General features: G+C 36.6%; 1 protein-coding gene across 9 annotated transcripts; it reads right to left on the bottom strand.

The window, feature by feature from the left end:
• Positions 1 to 322: 322 nt before the first annotated feature.
• Positions 323 to 21483, bottom strand: LOC104096417 (histone-lysine N-methyltransferase ATXR7). Of its 9 annotated transcripts, none has more exons than XM_009602778.4 (22): positions 20844 to 21482; positions 19519 to 20050; positions 19251 to 19367; positions 17450 to 17758; positions 17028 to 17378; positions 16813 to 16944; positions 16597 to 16728; positions 16216 to 16512; positions 15559 to 16026; positions 14986 to 15382; positions 14599 to 14904; positions 14093 to 14398; positions 13850 to 13999; positions 13308 to 13729; positions 13088 to 13210; positions 12824 to 12904; positions 9305 to 9358; positions 9046 to 9197; positions 8516 to 8584; positions 8350 to 8427; positions 3326 to 4223; positions 323 to 596 (listed from the first exon to the last, which is right to left on the bottom strand). In XM_009602778.4, exons 1-19 carry the CDS (start codon positions 20999 to 21001, stop codon positions 8563 to 8565), a joined length of 4509 nt encoding a protein of 1502 aa, XP_009601073.1. In that variant the 5' UTR covers positions 21002 to 21482; the 3' UTR covers positions 323 to 596; positions 3326 to 4223; positions 8350 to 8427; positions 8516 to 8562. The 9 variants fall into 9 exon arrangements, with proteins under 9 accessions (XP_009601073.1, XP_009601072.1, XP_009601070.1 ...); XM_009602777.4 differs by having other exon boundaries at positions 14599 to 14901; positions 19495 to 20050; XM_009602775.4 differs by having other exon boundaries at positions 19495 to 20050.
• Between the last annotated feature and the right edge of the window lie 411 nt (positions 21484 to 21894).

Raw genomic sequence — 21894 nt, forward strand, 5'->3', positions numbered from 1 at the left:
CAAATAAGATTAAGGGAGAAATTTGAGTATCATCTACATATATAATAGTGATATTTGTTGAACACATATGCGTCCGTTGCAGTAGGATCAGACGCTCATCATCAACCAAACTACACTTTCTCCAGTCTGCACAACTCAAAGGTGGAAATCTCCAACAACACAAAAACCTAGCTTATTTGAGAGTTCAGATATTTGTATCAATCTCTACTTTTTAGATTCTCTCTAATGCTTTCATCCACAAGTACGGTCCATAAATTTTTAATCAGAAGTGGACAAAGACAAACTATAACCTAAAGTTCATCCAGAAGTGGTTCTCAAGATCTGTGCTCACAATCATCATCATTATTATTTAATTCAACTCCCGTGTTACGGGTTGACCAAAATATGAATGTTAAAAAAGAAGTAAACCAACAATTGGTTTTGTTCCAGCTTACATACAATCCAAACATCGACCAAATTGCCTGTCACAAAATAGATCCTATCTACCCACCCGTGGAGCCTCAAAATAGACCTGTCTATACACCCTTAGCTCCAAGAAATGGTTCGACTTTTCATGTTCACTCCTCGTGCTTTTTAAAGTGAAAAGCGCAAAAGACCTACAAGATTGTTTGATTTAGAGAGCAAAACTTCTTTGAAATGAAGCACACAATTCACAAAAATCAAAAAATACCACATAAATATGAGTTTAGAGCTATAACGATGAAACTTCAATTTAAATAACTAATTCAGTTCAAATAAAAAATGATGCCGATATCAATCCTACTTTTCAAAGTTGAGATTCAAAGAATCTACTTCTCGTTTAAGCAAGTTGCGCGCTAGTCAAGGTTTCAAGCACACCCTTTTTTTTTAAATAATTATGACGTTAGGCCACTTTGCATACACCGGACTAATTCCACAAGATACCTATTATCTCTCACTGGTTTCTACCAATCAAGGCTTGGATAGATAGCAAAAAATTACCTAATATTTTTGCCTCCGCTAAAATTTGAACCTGAGAATTCAAGCACATACATTTTTGAATCGCATATTCACTCACGGAGCAGTAACCCCTCGCTTCGCATCACTTTGTCACTTTAAACAACAAAATGATACTCCCTCCGCTTCAATTAAAATGACACACTTTCCTTATTAATCTGTTCCAAAAAGAATGACATATTTCCTTATTTGAAAACAATTTAACTTTAAACTTTTTATTTTACTCACTTTACCCTTAATGAGAAATTTGTATAGCCACACAGATGTCATGTCCCCACAAAGCATTTTCCCTTAGGCTTTTAGGACCACATACTTCAAAAACCTTTTTTTTTCTTCTTAATCTTTGTATCAAGTCAAACTACATCATCTAAATTGAAACGGGGAAGTAGCTTAAATGACATGGCTCAAATGGCTTTTAAATACGTAGCAATTGGGTCCATCCTCTAGCTTTTACATCTATTCTGATTCTCATAATAATCGCATTTGCTAAGGATTTATGACACCCTGCTATTGACCAGCCTCTTCTCCCACTTTGAACAAAGATGGGAGTTACCAAATAAAGTAGCACATCAACACACCTTATTTAGTACTCCCTCCCACTCCTCTCAATTTGTATGAGAGTATTTAGATTAGGCATGGGAAAAAAATACTTTTGAAGAAAGTAAAAAGGATATAGTGCCGCATAAATTGGGATGGAAAATATACTTAAAACTAGTATTATTGATATAAATAACAAATGCGAGTAGATTCTTACTCATCAACAACACTCCAATACAAGATGGTAATAATACGACACTATCCACTACTCATATTGTTTGAAACTAGTAATGATGATTTTGATGCTTTCCTAGGATTTCGGAATCTACTCCAGTACAGATTCAGTGGAGCCTACCTCAACCTAGTTAGCCAAAAATAAACCATTCCTTATATTATGGGGATCTTTTTCTTTTGTATGGGGAATCTAGTTCGATCCAAAGATGATATTGTCCATAAAAAGGACTTCTCCTACACGATGCCACCTCTTTCCCTTTTCTTTCTATTTTATCAACAATCTTCCTACCTCAACAAGCAACCATCTATACTGTTCCCTTCCTGAAGCAATAGATTCTTGCTTGTTTCGTTTTGGAACCTTTGCTACAAAATGCCTACAGCATTTATTTTTTGAATGTCTGAGTTCCTGACATTTTCTTTCAAGTTTTGAGTCTTTCACTTGTGACATTATATGATATATTTGCAAAGATGCCACAGAGTCAAAACCAAAATAGCCATCAAATTTGAGCTAAAGCAGACTAACATCAAACGATCGGTTGGCTACAGTAAGGCTCTAGACTAATTAGAAAGCTGATTAATGTACCCAAAAATTCATGCATACTGGGCGTGTGTATATGGGTACAATAATCATTTGAATGGCAAAAAGATACGTTTAAAGTATTTTTCGGTGATTGAATCAGTTAAATTGGCGATTGATTGGTCTCCCACCCGTTCTTGATTACACATCAACCTGAATTTCAACAAATCAAAAGCGTGCCAGCTTGAACTTGGAGTCTAATAAATGTACTGGATTTTAGCATGAACCCGAAAAAGGTGTATTCGATCATGTTGGTTTTAATCGTATTTTGAAAGAATTGCTTTCTCAAAAACTTCAACATGGATGGATAGAAGTCTTACGGCCATTAGCTACGTATATAGGAGTTAGAACTATGACCCTCTCAACCCAATCCCTGACTTGGACTCTCGAAACTAAGATCTTCATGCGAGTAACTTAGGCGAAATCAAAATGAAGAGTACATGTAAAGTATAGGTGCGAACCAAAAGGGCTTCAGCACACTCACCTATTATTGCAACCCACCCACCCCCACCCCCACCCACCCCCAAAAAAAACCCTCCCCTCTCTTCAGATCACGAGCTCCACCCTAAATTGTGATATATTATATTACCATGAACGAAGAGCTGCCCCATTTGATTATTTACCCACGGCCAAACTGACAATGCACTTGAACCCATACAGAAGCTGTCCCTTGGAGGTTCTTTAGGTTTTTTTTTTTTGGATAGACGAGAAATCACTGAAGGCTAGTGACACGCTGTTTGAAACTCAATAGATAAGGAATACGCTATTTTACCCTTCACTTATTTATCATGCTTGTCTGTAGCAAGGTTTGAACCCGTGGCATGTGCCTAGATCAAGAACCGGGGATGGAAGTTTCTTGAGAACTGCTTAATCATTGTTGCAATTACTTGTGTTTTCGCAAATTGCAAGAAACCTCCATCGCTTTGATGCATTCATTTATGCGAATTAGATTGCAGCTTGGGTGGAAGGCAGAAAACCAAATAGAGGATAGAAGACACGTACCAGATAGATGTCAACCCACATCATCATCATCTAAGCAAAATATTGAATGGGCATGCAATACCTGATTGTTCCTGCGTCATTAATAATTAGGATTGGTATCACGTCATGACTCATGTCTAAGGCAAGAACAACAATAAAACAATATCCTTTACAACATCTGCGTCCACTTCACTGAACCTTTAAAAAATGTTGTCTTTGTTAAATTGCAAGTAACTTGACAATAACCACACTTGGACCTTTGCCGTTGCAGTCTAAGGAATTGTTAGCCCAAGACTAGAAAATGGTTTTAACTCTAAGAAAAAGTTAGGGATGCTATTTAGATTTAGCAACTTGAATTTGCGCATGATTGCTAAGTTTCAAGCTCAAAAACATTAAGGCATACTAGAATTTTGAGCATACTCTCTTATTATGTTACCACATTATAGCATTTGTATCTCTGCAAAGATTACGGAGACTTAAATTCACAAAAAACACAGCATATTGACTCTTTGATGTAAGCTTGAAGAAAATAAGTAGAGCCATCAATAACCGTTAAAAGCATTACTGAATTCTCACACAACTTTAATTGACAAGATATCTCAAACATAACAACCAAAAAAACCAAAAAGTACTCTGAATTCTGTGAAGCTGAATATGATATATTATCATACTTAAAATGTGAAGTATACTTATAATGTATGTCTGTACAAGATATATAATTCCAAAAAATTGCCTTGAAATTGCATAATAAAGCACAACCGATTTTGAATTCTTAAGAGGAGGAACTCATCTGCAACTGTGATATCTACAAGAATATATGCAAGGGGCACACACTCATCGTCCTTTTACAAGAATGTGTAAACCCCGAAGTACGAGTATGCATCTTGTATCGCCCGACTAAGAGTTGCAAGGGCAAACCCTGAAATGACATCAAATTGGCAAAACAAAGTTACAATAAAGCATATGGGCGTAAAAAGCTTATATTAAGATTTGCAATCTCCACATCCATCTCCAAATTAGCATCCATTCTTCAATGGTTATGTCTTATACGTGCATTGTATTACATTTTTGGAATTCGTACAGATCCTTCTACATTCAACCTTCAAATGCAACCACGAAGAAGCTCAAGTGAATAACTCTTCATATTGCCAAAAGTAAAAGGTGAACACAACCAAATCAATTGTCTCAACAAAACAGGAGGATAGAGAGACACCGCACACACAAGCAAAGAGAGATTATGATGAAGAAGAAGAGAGGTCTAGAATCAAAACACTGAAAACTGACAATACATACACACACAAACATAGATATCCATGTATTAATGCATATACAATATCAGTGGCGTAGCCACACTACGCCAAGGGTAGCCAAGCGCATACCCTTCGCCGAAATATTATACTGCGTATATAAGTTAAATACTACTTTATATGATTATTTATTATATTTTGAACACCCTTAACACAGTTGAGTGAGGCAGTTCAGCGATTCAGGGTGTTCAAAATGACGTGTTTTTCACGGGTTCAAAGTTCTACTAAAACTAAACGGAGTCCACCATGTATGGTCTATTTTATTCTTTTTCAATCTAAAAAAAATCCTAATAAAATAACTCTTAAAACTTAAAATTTGTGTAGAAATAGATAACTAATTTTAATTTTTAACTAAAAGTTATTTCTTAAAAAAAAATTATAATTTAAAAGTCAAGCTTTATAAAACAAATTTCAACAAAAGCTCTCTACAAACTACAAATCCTTTCGACTCTCTGTTTTCTTTGGTTTTATACTTACTTTTATAAGTAAAATTTCTAACGTTGTCTTTTTGTTATTTTAATTTTGATTTATAAAATTATAGTTCTATTTTTAAAAAAAAAATATTATTTAACTAAATATTGCGTAGTTTAATCTAAAAATTTTGGTACACCATTCATCGAACTTGTTTAAAATTTGAATATCCTTGACGAAATTCCTAGCCACTGTACAATACACATGTGTGCGTTATGTGAAGCTCTGTAGCATCGGTGCCAACACCACTTTACACCACTTTGATAGCCTCTGTGACTTCCCTCTCAATGAGATGGCCCTTCATCGGCTATAATAACCTCTCCAAGTAGCATGAGAGAAACTCATATCATTCCTGGGTAAGCTCTGTCGCTTAAGTGATAACATCAACAACTAAGCTAAATGTCTTGAACCCATTTTTTTTTCCCTCCTTCCAAGAGCTCCCCACCTTGCTCTTGGGGTGACTCAAACTCACAACATATTGGTTGGAAGTGGAGGGTGCTCACCACTAGAGCAACCCACTCTTGTCTCTTGAACCCATTAATGAAGAGGTTTCACTAGCTGACTGACAAAATAGGTACCAAGAAAACAAGCAATACATATAAAGAGCAATTGACACTATTTCTTTTCCTTTCAGAATGAAAGATGGAAGTACTTTAACATTTACACCGATCGTTCAACAACAATAATAATAACTATGTCTCAATCCCAACCAAGTTTAGATCGGCAACATGAATCTTCACTTCTCCATTTCAGCTCAACTCATGTCATAATCGTACCAAAATAATTCTATATAAATAATCGTAATAATAATAAGAATACAAGATGTTCTCTGACAAAACTAAAACATATTCCTAACTAATAGATATCACCTATATAAATCTCTTTCTTCCATTTTGTCTTTTTTTTAGCTAAGTCTGCATTAATTCCAAGAATTTGTAGGTCTTTCGAGATAACTTTCATCCATGTGATTTTAGATCTACTTTGTCCCCTTTTGACACCTTCACTCATCATAATCTCACACCAACAGATTGGTGCATGTGTAGGTCGACGCAGGACATGGCCAAATCCATCTCACGGGACCTCCCATTTTACCCTCAATGCGTACTATTTGCACTTTATGACATATATAGTCATTTTTAATCTTATCTAATCTTGTATGACTGCACATCCATTTTCATATTCATATCTCTGCAATAGTCATCTTGTGGATATGTTGGGCTTCTGCAGCCCATCATTTACTACCACATAACATTGTCACTTTTATAGTTGTTATGTTACATTTCACTTTAGTAGGCATCTTTCCATCACATAACACTCAACAATTCTCCATTTCAACCATCTGATCTAAATTCTATGAGTAACATCTTCATCTATCATTCTATTCTCTTGAAACGACGATCCTAGATATATAAATTGCATATATTTTGGCACTGTAATACCTTCTAGTCTCACCTCAACTTTATGCTTACTAAATTTGCAGTGCATGTATTCAGTCAACTTCTACTTATCCTAAAATGTTTACTCTCTAAAGTGTTTCTCCATAGTTCAAGCTTTTGGTTGATGCCCTCATTGGTTTCGTCAATTAACACAATATCATAAGCAAATCACGCGCACCATGGGGTGTTATATTGTATTGTGTTGGTTAGCTCATCCATAAATAGGGTAAACAAGCAGAGTCTCAACATTGATCCTTGGTGTAGATCCACCGTTATGGGAAACTCCTTTGTATCTCCTACTACTATTCTCACGCTAGCGACGACTCTTTCATACATGTCCTTTATGGCATTTATATGTTTAATATGAATTTTTCTTCTTTATCACCCACTAAAGGACCTTTAGTGGTACTATATCATATACTTTCTCTAAGTCAATGAACACGATACGTAAATCTTTCTTCCTTTCGCGATAAACTCCATCAATCTTCTTAACTAGAATATAGCCTCCATTGTAGATCTACCTAGCATAAATCCAAATTGATTCTCTGTCCCTCTTGTCGTGTTTGTAAGTCTACGCTCTATTACTCTTTTCCAAAGTTTCAATGTATGAATCGTCAGTTTAATGCCACGATAGTTCAAACAACTTCGAATATCTCCGTTGTTCTTATAAATTGGGATTAGGGTACTCTTCCTCAACTCTGGGGGTATCCTACACCACTTCTTAGTATAGCGGTGAACAGCTTGGTAAGCCATTCTACTCCAACCTCTCCAAGACACTTCCAAACCTCTATAGGGATATTATATGGACCACAAGTTCTTCTAATCTTCATATTTTCATAGCATCCTTTACCTCTGTCGCTAATTCTCCGAGTGTAGCTTAAGTTCCTGTGTACACAGATGTGTGGAGGTCTAAAATGTTATTATCTTAGTTAGAGTTGAGCAACAACAACAACATACCCACTATATTCCCACACGTGGAGTCTGGGGAGACTAGTGTGGACGCAGACCTTACCCCTACCTTGTGCAGGTAGAGAGGCTGTGTCCAAGAGACCCTCGGTTCGAGCCTTAGTTAGAGTTGAGAAATTGATCAATATAGCCTCTCCATCTCTCCTTGACCTCATTATCTCCTTTCAACACTTGTTGAGAATCGTCTTTAATACATTTCACCTAGTTTAAATCCTTATCTTTCTTCCTCCCAGTCGTGCTAGTTGAAACATTTCTTTCTCCCCTTCTCGTGTCCCCTTTTGGTACAAGCCATCTAGAGCTTCCTCTCGGGCTTCACTAATAGCTTAATTAGCTTCCTATTTACCTCTCTTGTATTCTGCAAAGGCTTCTCTCTCCTCTTCTGCTTTTGGCAACTTCCTATAGTTATAACACTCTCTTTTAGCTTTATTTACTCTTTGTACCTCATCATTCCACCACCAGGATTCTGATGGTCGAGGTCCTGGACCTTTAGACACACCTGACTTTATGATCCCTGATGTGTACAAAGACCTAACCAAAAAGAACTTCCATATGTTCCTCACCTAGAGGCAATACATATATCTCATCTTAATCCAGGTACTGAAGCATTGGAAGAGACGCAGTAGATTGTCTAAATTACAGACGGGAGAAAAGGAATCTACTAGTGGATGATCTACAGCAATTCAGAGGCACAACATATGCTGGAGCAGGATTGAGATACAACAAAAATAGTGACAAAATAAAATGCAGATGAAACACAAGTAGGGAAAGATGGCTATATTCAGAAAACAATAATTCCACTACAAGGTATAAATTGGTTTCTAGAAACAGTAAAAAAAGAGCTGCTATTGACAACATCATTGCTTACTATATGTACATGATGACAATATCTGTCTGCAAAACTGCAGAGCGAGTGTTCTTGGAAACCATCAGTCAAGAAAGGACCCTAAGAAGAAGAAAAAGAAGTGAGTATATACGAAAACAGACAGCGAAAAGATTAAACTCAAGAAACTTCAGAAGTAAATTTAAGATACCTAAATACAGCAGCAGAACACATCAGATCTGGCATCTCCTTTCCATTTCAATTCATTGAGCCACGACACCTAATAAGTCATGTATATATTAACAAAATAAGCTAAGGCCTTTCCTGATCCTTAACAAGACTGAGTGAAGAAAGCTAACAGAAATAACAGTTTTAAGACATCGCTGGAGAAATAAACGGCTTGGAAAAGAATCAGAGAGTATAACAGTTATGCACTTGAACAAAAACACAAGTTGATAGCTAAAACGCAACAAATTTATACAATCCAGAGAATTAATATGCAAGTCTTGTCCAAATGTCATCCAGAAAAGGAAAAAAAAACATACTCGTCAACTGTCATCTTGTTAAGGAGATTGTGTTTCACCAACAGAACTATCAAACACAGGATAAAACTAGCAATAAATTTCTTCCCGTCATATACCTCGTGTTTTATATCGCAGAGACAATAAAAACTTAGGTAAGAATTTCTTTATCAAAAAAGAAAACCTTAGCTAAGAATTCAATCTTCGACCAAAATATTACCTCTTGGAACCACAGTTGCAGGGGATCTTCTTTTCCTCCAAAGGAAATTTGTAATTGTAAGTAATCTCTTCACCAGCTGCAATATGCCGCTTAGCATATATGAAGATCTTTTTCTGACCCTCAACACTTATAACTTTTGTATAGCAATTCGGCTGCAACATTCATTAAAATCAAACGGATGGCGTTATGTTGAATGGAAAAACCTGCAGTACTTACTTCATATCACAGAGTCATGTAATTCTAACGGTAAGAACGTTACCTCACAAGAATGGTTTATGAATCTGGCTATACCACCACGTTTTGTTGCATCAACCTGAACAAGAATCAGTCAGTTATTAAGAAATGTTGGTTCAATCTCCATCAAATTCTCATAATATACAACATAATATGACTATTGTTTCAACATCGAATTAATTAGACTTAACTCCCAGAAAATTTGCATGATTTGGAGGAGTATTCCTTTAGACTTAGCATTATACCCAGGGTTATCACGGTCACTATAGCCCCTGGTAAAGTGCGAATTGCATCCACCATTCAGAAACAAACAACAGCAATTTCAATTACAAGAATTAGCAATCCAAATATTAAGGGAAAAGGGCCAAATATACCCCTTTACTTTCATATATTATCTACATTTAACCTCCGTTATACTATCAGGCCAAATTTACCCCTACTGTTATACTATCGGGCCAAATATATCCCTACAATCAACAAACTTTTAAAAATACCCCTTGATATGTTAAGTAATCCAAAATCTCCCAAATTATTTTTATTTAAATCACTTGTTGTTCTTCTTGCTCCATTATTTTCAAAAATTACTATTGATGTGAATGTTAAAGTTACTAGACTATACAAATTATTCATAATTCTTTTTTAATTACCAATGCACCCATTTCTCTTCTTGTAATAAATAAAATTGGTTTAGAATTTTTTTTATTTTTCAATCATATACACACCGTAGAATTTAGTGGGTCTATAGTGTATTATATGCAGTTGATCATCATGTATGTACATGTATATTCAAATTTATTTTGTCATTGCCTGGTTAGTATAGAGTTCGATCGACTAACTTAAGAGTGCATAATGTGTAGGCATTTAATTAAAGCAAAGTTGAATTAGACAATGTAAAGTCTCCGAGGAACTTCAACTTCAATCACTAATACTTGCAAAGTCTCCATACATTTGGTGCAACGAAATCATTAAAATTGGGATGTTGTAAATACTTTTAAAATTTAGAAAAGCTACCTAATTTAGATTTTTCAATTTACTATACTTTGTTTATTCGGTTGTATTATTTAATATTTTTTTCTCTTATTTGTTTTTCTCTAATTTAGAAAGCAGGTAAATGCCAATTATTTCAAAATTAGTGGACCAAGAAGAACAACAAGTGATTTAAATAAAAGGAATTTGGGAGATTTTGGATTACTTAACAGATCAAGGAGTATTTTTAAAAGTTTGCTGATTGTAGGGGTAAATTTGGTCCGATAGTATAACGGTAGGGGTAAATTTGGCCTGATAGTATAACGGAGGACAAATATAGACAATATATGAAAGTAGAGGGGTATACTTGGTCCTTTTCCCAAATATTAATCCCCATGTTTGGGAATCTAGTAGCAATTGATTTTCAGATCCAGCTCAACTGAACAGTCATGTGGTTCCATTAAGCAGTTATTACACCATTTAAAACTTGACAATTCAATTTATCAATCAATTATTCAACTATATGTATCCATTCAGCTCTATACAAGTGTATCTCATTTCAATAACAAACCTAATATGTAGATCAATCTGGTTTGTAGAATGGGAACAAGTCCAATTCCACTACGTAACCTTAATAAGCAATTATCTAGGTGTTAGACTCTGAGCCGAGGGTCTCCCGGAAACAGCCTCTCTACCCCTCCGGGGTAGGGGTAAGGTCTGCGTACACTCTACCCTCCCCAGACCCCACTGGTGGGATTCTACTGGGTAGTTGTTGTTGTTGTAGCTAGGTGTTAGACTTCTTTAGACCATACTTCAGTATTGGGGTCTAACTTTCGGCTTTTCGGGTAGTGAACTAATATCTTCCGTTTGCAACCAGGTGTCTTGACTGATAAGCTGCGCATTTAAAGAACATAAGATCCGGAAATAATTACTTCTTGATTTCTTTACTAGTGATCTTGCTAAGTATATGTTTCACACACTACATAAATCTTCCGTATTCAATTCTTTAAGTCACAAAACCATTAAATACCCAAAAGATTCCAATCAATCGGTGAGATAACCAATTTACCCCTAAAAGATTTTGCCCATAGTAGGCCAAGTGTTAATCCCTCATTCAACTTAGTTTTGCTTCAGGAATGAGAAGCTCTTAGTGTTATGTATTAAATTTGATTAATACATATCTTTAGGTGTTTGTAATATTTCTACAGGCTTTTTCCTTGTTAAAAAGATAAACTCCAGATCTCAATCTTTTTTGTGCGTATATTTGTGTGATTTTCCAATTTAATAACTTCGTATATTGTTGTGCATGTTTTCACATCTTTAGTCAACTCATCTTGACTAATCCGTTGAGTACCTACGACCTCCCACCACCACAGGTATCAGGTAATTCTACCCACCAATTATTTAGGTAGATGGGAAAAATTCACCTAGAGTCGCCTTTGCTGGGGCTCGAGCATTGATCACTATTGTTGTTACTCCACCTCTTTAACCGCTAGGCCAACCTCTTAGGGTGTTTCCATTTGCTTTTTCTTTCTCATTCCTGTTAGGTTTCTGGCTTCCATTCGTAGGTGCAACATATGGAAGTACAGATTAAATAAATATGGAAATAAAATCTTAAATTAAAGCTATTAACTTCTTTTTTCCATTTTTATTTTGGACAGATAGCTTTCAACCTATATTAATTACAGACAGTTGCATTTGTCACCATTAGATTCATCTAAAGCTTCTACCTAGTTTGCTTGACATGAAACAAGAAGGTAAACTAAATAATGGTCTGCAAAATGTTTTAGTTAAGATTGTGAGGGTGAAAAGTCAATATCCTGATAATAGTGATTCATTCTAGTGATAGGTAATTTGTTACAGAAAAAATGAAATTTGACACATAAGGGAAGGTGAACGGAGATGTGTACAACAACTACTACTCTATACCTCAATCCCAAACTACTTAAGGCTTGAGGAGAGATGTGTGAATCATCTTTTTTTATTAATTATAGTTTCTTAAACACCAATCCTACTTCTAGTTTGACATGTCATAAATGCTCCTTAGTAATAGTCTGTTTGGCCAAGCTTCTAGGAAGCCAAAAGCACTTTTTGGGGCCAAAGCACTTTTTTAAGATTTGAGGAGTTCAGCCAAAAACAAAAAGTGCTTTCGAGCAGCAGAAGAAGAAAATAATGCCTTTTTGCATTGCTCTATACACTGAGATATTGTCCGGGATACAGGGAAAGACTTTTTAATGAGCTTATTACTACCAGATTTTGGAACACTAAGAAAATAATGCCTTCGTGCGTCTGCCTTCGTGCTTCTATAACATGGTCTTTTCGATCAGACAGTACTACCAGAACATTTTAACAGCAATATGGACCAAAATAGATTTGGGATGAGTGAGTTTCATTACATCAGTGTGATCCAAGAGTAATGGCTTTTTTTGGATAGATATAGACAGAGTACAGCTAGAATAGAATTTCTAGCTTCCTGTATTAATAAAGTTTCTTTTTCTATCTTAAGTAAAACCATGTGAGAAATCTGTATCATCAAGTAAATAGTACAAGAAATTGAATTCTCAAAATACTTTCTCACCACATAATCATCGTCCAGTCTGAAAAGGTAACTGCTCCCAATTCCAATCTTCTCATAATAGTGCTCTCGTATGTCGGATACCTGAAAAGCTCAAAAACTGAGTAACAGTTCAAATAATGAGCACTTGAGATTAGTGTTTCAGACAATCAAACAAAACTATTTGGCCACAAATTAAACAAAGCTAAGACACCAAAATGGATGAAGAAGACTTAGGCAAAAGCAGCATGCTGGAATGTACTTCAGGAAGGGAAATAATGCTCTTACACGCCGACGTATAAGCTCCCCAACATATTCAATGACAAAGTCTTCAGCCTCAATCGGCTCAAGGGCAAGAAGACCCCAGTCATGTATCTTACTTCGTTGGAAGCGTAGGCGCTTCTTCCTCGCCTAACAAAGACAGAGATGATATGTAACTTGTATATAACAAATTACAAAAAACAAATAAATCCAAAAAAAATTATAACTTAGTGCATTCTCATGTTACCTTCAACTGAGTAGCTTTCAAGAGATCTGCACCATCGGCAGCAGCAAGGAGGTTGCGCAACTTAACCCTGTTTGTTCTTGCAGAAATTCCCTTAGCATTCAACACTTGAGAACCATTAGCATCTGAACTGACAGATTGAATATGATCAATAGTAATTCCCCTAACACGAACCCTTTCAGTAGGAGTTGCCCTCAACGACCATTTATGCCATTCCCAACCATTGATGGAAGATCGAGCACAGCCATCTGATTGTGGACAATGCTTTGCTGTCCGGGATTTACCCTTCTGTTTCTTCTCTACAACAACCTCCTTCGTTGCTGCTTGGCTGCCAGCACCACTTGATACTCTCTGAATTTTTCTTGAACGAGATGCTGACATATTATTCTCGAGTTTTCTCTTATTCAACTTCGGTAATTTGGCCACTGCTCAATAGCCCAAACAAGACTTATTATAGAGGAAATAAACATGGGAGATCATGCGAACAGTGATAACATAAACGAAGGAAAGATAGAGCACAATTTAGATGATACTTAAACACTAACATTGAGGAGTCTTTTTCAAACAAGCAGAAGGTTCCATTTCAAGTGTGCCCAATTCGCTGTTCACAACCTCAGCTACCTTTCCATTGTCACTGGAGCCCTCAGAGTCAAAAGTAACCTTGAGTTTTTTGCAGCTTGCATTACTTCTCCCCACTGCAAAATTTAGTAGTGTGATAAACATGATCAATAAATATAATGTCCATTCTGGTGACATTTGAGAAAAGTAACCAAGGAAAACGGAAATACCTTTGGAGAAAGATGCAACTTTCTCTGAGATAGTGTTACAATTAATAACCACTGATGGAGGAACAACTAAAGAAGCATTAGTGAACAACTCTCTGTGACAATCTTTCAGCCCAATTTTCTTCACACTTGAAGTTGCATTGTCACCTTTAGTGCTCTCAGTTGCCTCCCCCAAGAGATTTTGTTTCCTTGACTTGTTAGAAGATCTCTTTTTGAAGCCAACGTCTCCATCAACTTTCCCAATATCACCGGAATCCTCAGCAACAAAAGTAGACTTCAGTTTCTTGCGGGTTGCATTACTTCTCCCCGCTGCAAAATTTGGTACAGTACACCAAACATGACCAAGAAATATAATGACTTATGAATAAAGTAACTCGGGAAAACTGAAATACCTCGGGAGACAGATGCAACCTTCTCTAAGATAGTGTTACAATTAATAACTGAGTACACCGAACATGACCAAGAAATATAATGACTTTTGAATAGAGTAACTCAGGAAACTGAAATACCTCGGGAGACAGATGCAACCTTCTCTGAGATGGTGTTACAATTAATAACTAGTGATGGAGGAACAACTAAAGAAGCATCAGTGAACAACTCTCTGCGACATTCTTTCAGCCGAATTTCCTTAACACTTGAAGCTGCATTGTCACCTTTAGATCTCTCTGTTGCCTCCCCCAAGAGATCTCGTTTCCTTGACTTGTTAGAAGATCTCTTTTTGAAGCCAACGTCTCCATCAACCTTTCCATTATTACTGGAGTCCTCAACGACAAAAGTAGCCTTCAGTTTATTGCGGCTTGCATTACTTCTCTCTGCTGCAAAATTTGGTACAAGTACGATAAACATGACAAAAAAAATATAATGACATTTGAGAAAACTCAGGAAAACTGAAATACCTCGGGAGACAGAGGCAACCTTCTCTGAGATGGTGTTGCAATTAATAAGCGATGATGGAGGAGTAACTGAAGAAGCATTAGTGAACAACTCTCCGCGACATTCTTTCAGCCCAATTTCCTTAACACTTGAAGCTGCATTGACACCTTTAGTGCTCTCTGTTGCCTCCCCCAAGAGATCTTGTTTCCTTGACTTGGAAGAAGATCTCTTTTGAAAGCCAACGTCTCTATCAGGGAGAGGCTGCAGTGAAGAACCTGACATTCTTTTGACCAACTTTTTCTTCCGGTAGTATGTGTATTTCCCTGCTACTGTAGGTGCCTTAGGAAAATCATCCACGCTTTTGCTCAATGCAACTGGAGAGTTATCACGTTTCTCGTTATATGCTTTGCTTCTTGTAACCTGACAAAGCAGAAGTACATTCAGCAAACCTTAACTCTTTAAACTAAGGAGAAATTAGCCTCCAAATCGAGGGTAAAAAATTAACTGAATTGAGGAAAAAGATTAACTCACTGAACTGGGGTAAAAAATTAACTCTTTGAACTGACAGCACTAAGAAGCCCAAAATTTGCACTCACCTCAGAATCCTCTGGTTTACCACGTCTCTTCGCAGAACACCAAGTCGTCAAAAATTTTCTAACGTCGTCAAGAAGAAAAAATTTCAACTCTCCCAGTGCTTTCTCGTGTAACTTCTGCCGGCAATTTGACAGGATAGCATACCATACTATCCTCAGAATATGATCATCAGACCTAGCAAGCCGAACTTTAGAAGTTTGCACAGGAACAGCTTCACATTGAGGTGGTTGCAGCTCGTCAGTCATTTCATCTATGGTGGCATTGTCTAAACAAGCAGACTTCTGAAATGCACTTGAAAGACAATAAGATGAAGGAATCATGTATGTATCAATAGAGTTCTGGTGCAATGATTTTTCGAGCGGTGAAGTGTTCTGAATATCTATACATGATAAGTTTTTTGAAACCGAAATGGCATCAGAAGAATCATTTTCACTTGCAACACCAAGACAGATATTCGAGTCCTCAGCAACCTGCAGAATAAAACTGTTCCTTGAGAAGCTGAAATTCACTATATTTGGTAACACATTGGCGTCTCCAATTGTACAGGGGAAAACATTAGCAGGTAAGGCATTACTTCAACAAAATCTCTCCACCACCTATCCTCTTCTAGGGGAGAGAGCATAAAGTATACAAAAATTACAGCAAGTTCAGACATTCACCTTGATTATCATGCCATCTTCAAGGGAAACTTTTCCCGTCACCTCTTCATGCAAAAGGCTGGTAAAGTATTCTTCCAATGACATCTTAGCAGACAGGTGGAGTTCTTCCAATACACTCTCAAGGATAAGTTGCATACGGTCATTAGCTGCAGAGTCCATAGCATGACTGGATTTGGACAACCCCTTTTCATCATTAAAAGATGAAGAAACTGAAGACAACTCCACTGTCACTTTCTTTGTCCCAAACCCTGGGGGGGAATCAAGATCAAAGTCGAAAGATTCTTGCTCCACTTGCAACTGCAAAGTCATAGGTCTGTCTGTAAGAAAGGAGACACAAGCAGTGCAAAATGACAGGAAAAAACAACAGCATAAAAAACTTACGCTTTCAGTAGAGAGCTTTGCGGTGCAATCTTTTGATGACGAAACTGAAGGCAAATTCACTGTCACATTCTTTGTCTCAAACCCTGGAGGGAGATCAATATCACAGCCGAAAGATTCTTGATCCACTTGCAACTACAAAGTCATAGATCTGTCTGTAAGACAGGAGACACAAGCACTGCAAAATGACAGGAAAAAACAACAGCATAATAAACTTACGACTTCAGTGGAGAGCTTTGTGGTGCAATCTTTTGATGAAAACACTGAAGGCAAATCCACTGTCACAATCTTCTCCTCAAACCCTGGAGGTAAATAAAGATCACAGCCAAAAGATTCTTCCTCCACTTGCAACTACAAAATCATAAGTCTGTCAATAAGACAGGATATATAAGCACTGCAGAATGACAGGAAAAACAACAGCATAAAAAACTTACAACTTCAGTAGAGAGCTTTGTGGTGCAATTGGTGTACGACTTTGCTAGAATTTTTGATTCAACCATAGGACAAGGAGGAGACCATCGCTTTTTCTTCCTCCACGCAGATGCAAACTCTGAGACATGGTCACAGAAGACTGCATTCCAGATGCTTTGCATGGAAGAGTCAAATAACGTTCTGCAAACAACTGTATAAGAATCACAAAAGTTCTCAAAGCTTCCGACAGATTTTGAACTTCCTGAAGACTGCAAAGAAATTTCAGCAGTAGGAGATTTCTGGTCAAGAAGATTAGGAGCTTTTGTACTGCTCTCAGGAGCAACTAAGGCCTTACTGCCACTAAAACCTGCAGACTGTTCACAGCATAAATGATAAGTAGCACGCAAGATTCTAAATGTCAATTTGATGCTTGAATGTTATTTACCATTCTGGTACTAGGGGAGGACATTTTGACAGACTGATTAGTGACTTTCTTGCGATCTTTCTTTTTAGAGATGCACTCTGAAATTGCATGACTAACAATCTCATCAAGCAGAGTCCTACGAGCTGCTTTCATGATCACCATATGAAGCTGTGAGCATACTTCATGAGAAATCTCAGATACAAAATCTGGTAGAAAGGCAGTCTCATGCCCATTGGAATTAGACATAAGAGCTCCAGGGGTAGCCGTAGTCCAACTACTTATTAAAGATTTCAGAGTAAAGGGTCTGAACTTACTATCAGCATGATGTATCTGCAAAAGTAAACATGAAAAAGAAAACATTGAGCACATACCAATTAGGTTCGGTGCCACCTTGCATGAAAAATTTGGAAAATCTCCAATAATACAGCCAACGAGGAAAAAAAGGTCAAAATCTTCAAATCAACACAAAACCAAGAAAAAAAACTTAATTAGTGCTTCATTACCATAGCATTATTGCCACAACACTCCGATGGGACCAAAAATTCAAAGAGCAGTGTAAAAAAAAAATAACCTACTGAGTAAAGCAAATAAATAGGTTTGAATGAGAAGCAAATGTACCCAAAAAAATTCAAGTAGAGGCCCTAATTTACACTGAAACAATTAGTCCAGAAACCTAAGAAAAAATTAAAGCGACGAGTTAAGAGTAGGATTCTCTTGTGATTACCAATCTATGGATGCAAACTTTGATTTTAAACTAATTGGCGATGAGAACCATGAACAGTCTTTTCAACTGCCTAGAATCCAAACTAGTAATTGAGCTATATGAGGCTAGAAAAACAAAGAGAAGCAGTTGAAACTCATGGGAATAATTCATAATGAAAAAATAAAGTTCAACTGATGTGAAGATAAGAAAAGGGGAGACTACTTATCAGAATTGTGAAGTATCTTTGGGTTTGGTTTGGAGAATGCAACGTGGGACAAATGATATAAAGTAGAATAGAGAAACAGTTAATAAACAAACCTTTTCAAGTTGTGACAAGAGCTTTAACCCGGCAACAAGAGCAAAGAATATAGGAAAGCTATACTGGCAAAGTTAGAGATATTAGAAGATGTGCGGGAATAACGTGCGGATAAAAAGAGAAGAGACTATGGGTTAACTAAGACCAACTGACAGAAGTCAGGAGGAAGAAAGTGACAACAAGAATAATCGAAATCTAACAGGCCCACACAGAATTAAGATCAAGACACCTTTGAAATATGGCACTAACTATGGTAATAGAACTTTGTCGCAACAGAAATTCTAAGAATTCACCTTAATAGAAATGAATCCTATTACCTTTTCAAAAAGAACAAGAAAAAAGAAATGAATCCTATAACGTTCCTACTTTCAAGATTATCACAAAAAGAGCCTCTTCTCCTGAGTTGTCTATACAAATAATGCATACCTGTCCCTTACTTGACTGTTCAAAAAAGGGGCTACTTCCCCACCTCCCAAGTTTGCTTCTCTAATAAAAATCATATCACTTATAAAAACAATACTAATATTTAGTTGAAAGAGTTCTCCCAGCTTTTGTACTTCCGCTAAAACCCAGTCATATTGAATTTTGAAAAAGTTAAGTGATCAGTAGCACCACCCATCAAAACTGGTGCACCATTTACATAGATACAGTTTCGCATATAGCTTAGAAAATCCAATGGTACATCCAACAAAAAAAAAACATCTTCCAGCAGAATGAGTGGGATAGTAGGAGAAACAGCTGCACCATGTGCTATAGTGCTAGGTTAAAGACTTACAAAATGCTAAGGAAGATATAAGGCTCACCGTCACTGAATCCAGAATGTAACCATAATGATACCATGAATAAAGCTCTACAAGAGAGTGCGGCCCATGTTTCCTCCCATCATGATCCTCAAACAGCCAACACGATTCCTCGTAGTCCTATTTCACACAAAATATTAAGCAAAGGAAGGTCATAAATAGGGAATCAGAATAGCAGAAAATACAATAAAAGTATATTTGTTTCATCCAGATTCCATAATTACATTAATAATTATAAGAGAATCACCTCAGAACAAAAAAGAGAAAGTACCATAGACATAGAGGGAGCAACTGTTCCCACAAAACCAGTGGTCGAGATATGCTGGTTCAAGGAATGAGTTCCATGTTTAGCCTCTGAGTCAGAGTAAGGGGAAGTTGTTGGCAACTCCACCCCATTTCCTCCTAAGTCTTTGGCAACTCCGGAGAACTTATTCATCGGTCCGGACGAAACAGTTAAATAAGCAAAGCCAGTTGCAACATGGTCAGGAAATTGATTGAAATACTTTAAGGGCACTGCATTTGAAATAGTCCCGTTTAAGATGGGATAAACCAGAAGTTCTTCAGGCAAGAAACCAGTAGATAGACCCTCATATAATTGTTCTTTAATGTAAGGACCACACATTTGACCCTGTTGATTGACATACATCCATCCGGTTGCAAGTGGAGGTTGAGGGTACACTATACTGATCTTGTCACCCACTGAACTGCCACCGACATCACGAGGCGATGAAACATTCTCAATCTCCCCATTAGACTGGCAACTCATTTCCACACATAATGGTGAACCAAGATTTTTCAAGCAACTGATAATATCACACCAAGCCCGGAAAAACAGAAGCAACAATAAAGCATAAATAGTGTGAAGTGTGCACATAAAATTGAAAAGGGATAATTGCACTTGTGATCCATCTGCTACTAGTAAATTCTGATTTTAGTCCTTGTTTTTTTTCTAGTGGGAAATGGGGAAGGGGATTACAAGGTGGGTAATCGAACCCTCACCAATAAGGTGAAAGTTCAGATAGCCAATAGCCAACCAACTTAACTACTATGATTCCCCTGATTTTAGTCCTTGTGATATTTCACTACGCATTTTTTTGTTAAGTCGGTGGAATCTGGGCCAACTTGTGCGTACTTGCTACCTCCCCAGCACAGGTACCCACTAACTCTGCCAACTAAGTCTTAAGGCACATGGGAAGAAATCACCTAGTGTCTTTTTTGCCTTCATTGCGATTTGAACCTGAGATTCACTCAGCATATGTAACCTTGAATTAATTAAAAAGTGTGATTTTGGTCCCTTTACATAGAAAATATGGTATATAGACTATTTTTAGAATTATATTACCCTCAAATATGGAGTAGCAAGACAAAATTAATACAATATACGTGTAGTTGAATGGTTTAACAGTTACCAATTCGTTATATTTGTGAAAATTTACAAGTAGAAGGATCAAAAGAGCACATTTCCTTTAATTGAAAATTAAATGTGTTTAACCATATATCACAAGGACCAAATTAGAATTTGGCAATAAGTAGGGACTAAAAGTGCAAATATACCAATTGAAAATAAAAATTAGACATGGTAAAATCAGGCAATACCCAATAGTGAACTCCATTGTAGACAGTACATCAGCGGGATTTTCATCCTCAATAGAACCCTGTGAATCCGAAGGCTTTAATCTCTTTCGAGAGTAGAATGGGGTATGATTCGTCTCTGCTTCACTGGGTCCCACGTGGCATATGATCGAAGACACCATAACTTTGGGGGAATTCGATTGAACGGTTCCAAAGATTCTTTTTTTTTAACCTAATTTAATTTTTAAACGGTGCTTTCAAAATATACAATTCTGATACATATGTCGATAAATAGAATAAAAGCGAGTTAGATAAGAAGACCCTACAGAGAAAAATCAAGCAGTATTTATCAGTGAAAAGAAGGATAAAGGATGCAACCGCGGCAACCCTACAGAGAAAAACCTAAGGTGCGGAGAAGATGATTTTGTTGTGGGTATTAGTTAGATTGGATACAGACGCGACCCTTCTTTCAGGGAAACAAAGTTTAGGGTGGGAAAAAAAAATTATCCTGTGGTAATTGGTAAAATTGGTGGGTGTATAAGAGAGGAAGGTATAGGGATGATATGGAAGCTCAGAATGAGAGAAAGAAGGGCAAGAAGGTGAAGAAGTCGAGGCAAGACTGCAAAGAGTAAACGAGAGAAAGCACAGTTGTTTGAGGGATTAGTAATAATCTCACCTTCTGTTTTTACCTCGTATCAATAAAAGAAGGGCCCGTTTGGACATACAATTTGGTTGAAGATTTTTCCAAAACAATTTTATTTTTTTTTATGTTCATAAAAATTTTAATTTTTATTTGAAAATATATTTAGGAAATTTTTAAAAATTTAAAAAACTATAAAAAATTATTTTTTAAAATTTTTACTCACAAAACTTCAAAAACAACCCAAACTGAAATTTATAAGCCATGAGCCATGAAAATGAATATTTGCCTTCAACAAATATTTGCATGAGCCATGAAAATGAAATACATATATAAGAAATACTTAGTCTTAGGTATGCGCAAGACTATACTTTATAAATATTATAAATGAATATTCATAAAACTGCATGTTATAAATATTGGTAAAAATATAAA

Source organism: Nicotiana tomentosiformis, chromosome 1 (genome assembly GCF_000390325.3).
Source record: "Nicotiana tomentosiformis chromosome 1, ASM39032v3, whole genome shotgun sequence".
NCBI lineage: Eukaryota > Viridiplantae > Streptophyta > Magnoliopsida > Solanales > Solanaceae > Nicotiana > Nicotiana tomentosiformis.

Excerpts from the sequence above, each read along its gene's own strand:
- LOC104096417 (XM_009602776.4), bottom strand. The coding sequence starts at position 21,001 with ATGGTGTCTTCGATCATATGCCACGTGGGACCCAGTGAAGCAGAGACG. Across the intron at positions 17,379-17,449 it reads CCTCCCCTAGTACCAGAATG|TCTGCAGGTTTTAGTGGCAG; the intron begins GTAAATAACATT and ends TGCTGTGAACAG. Across the intron at positions 16,027-16,215 it reads AAGATGGCATGATAATCAAG|GTTGCTGAGGACTCGAATAT; the intron begins GTGAATGTCTGA and ends TTTATTCTGCAG.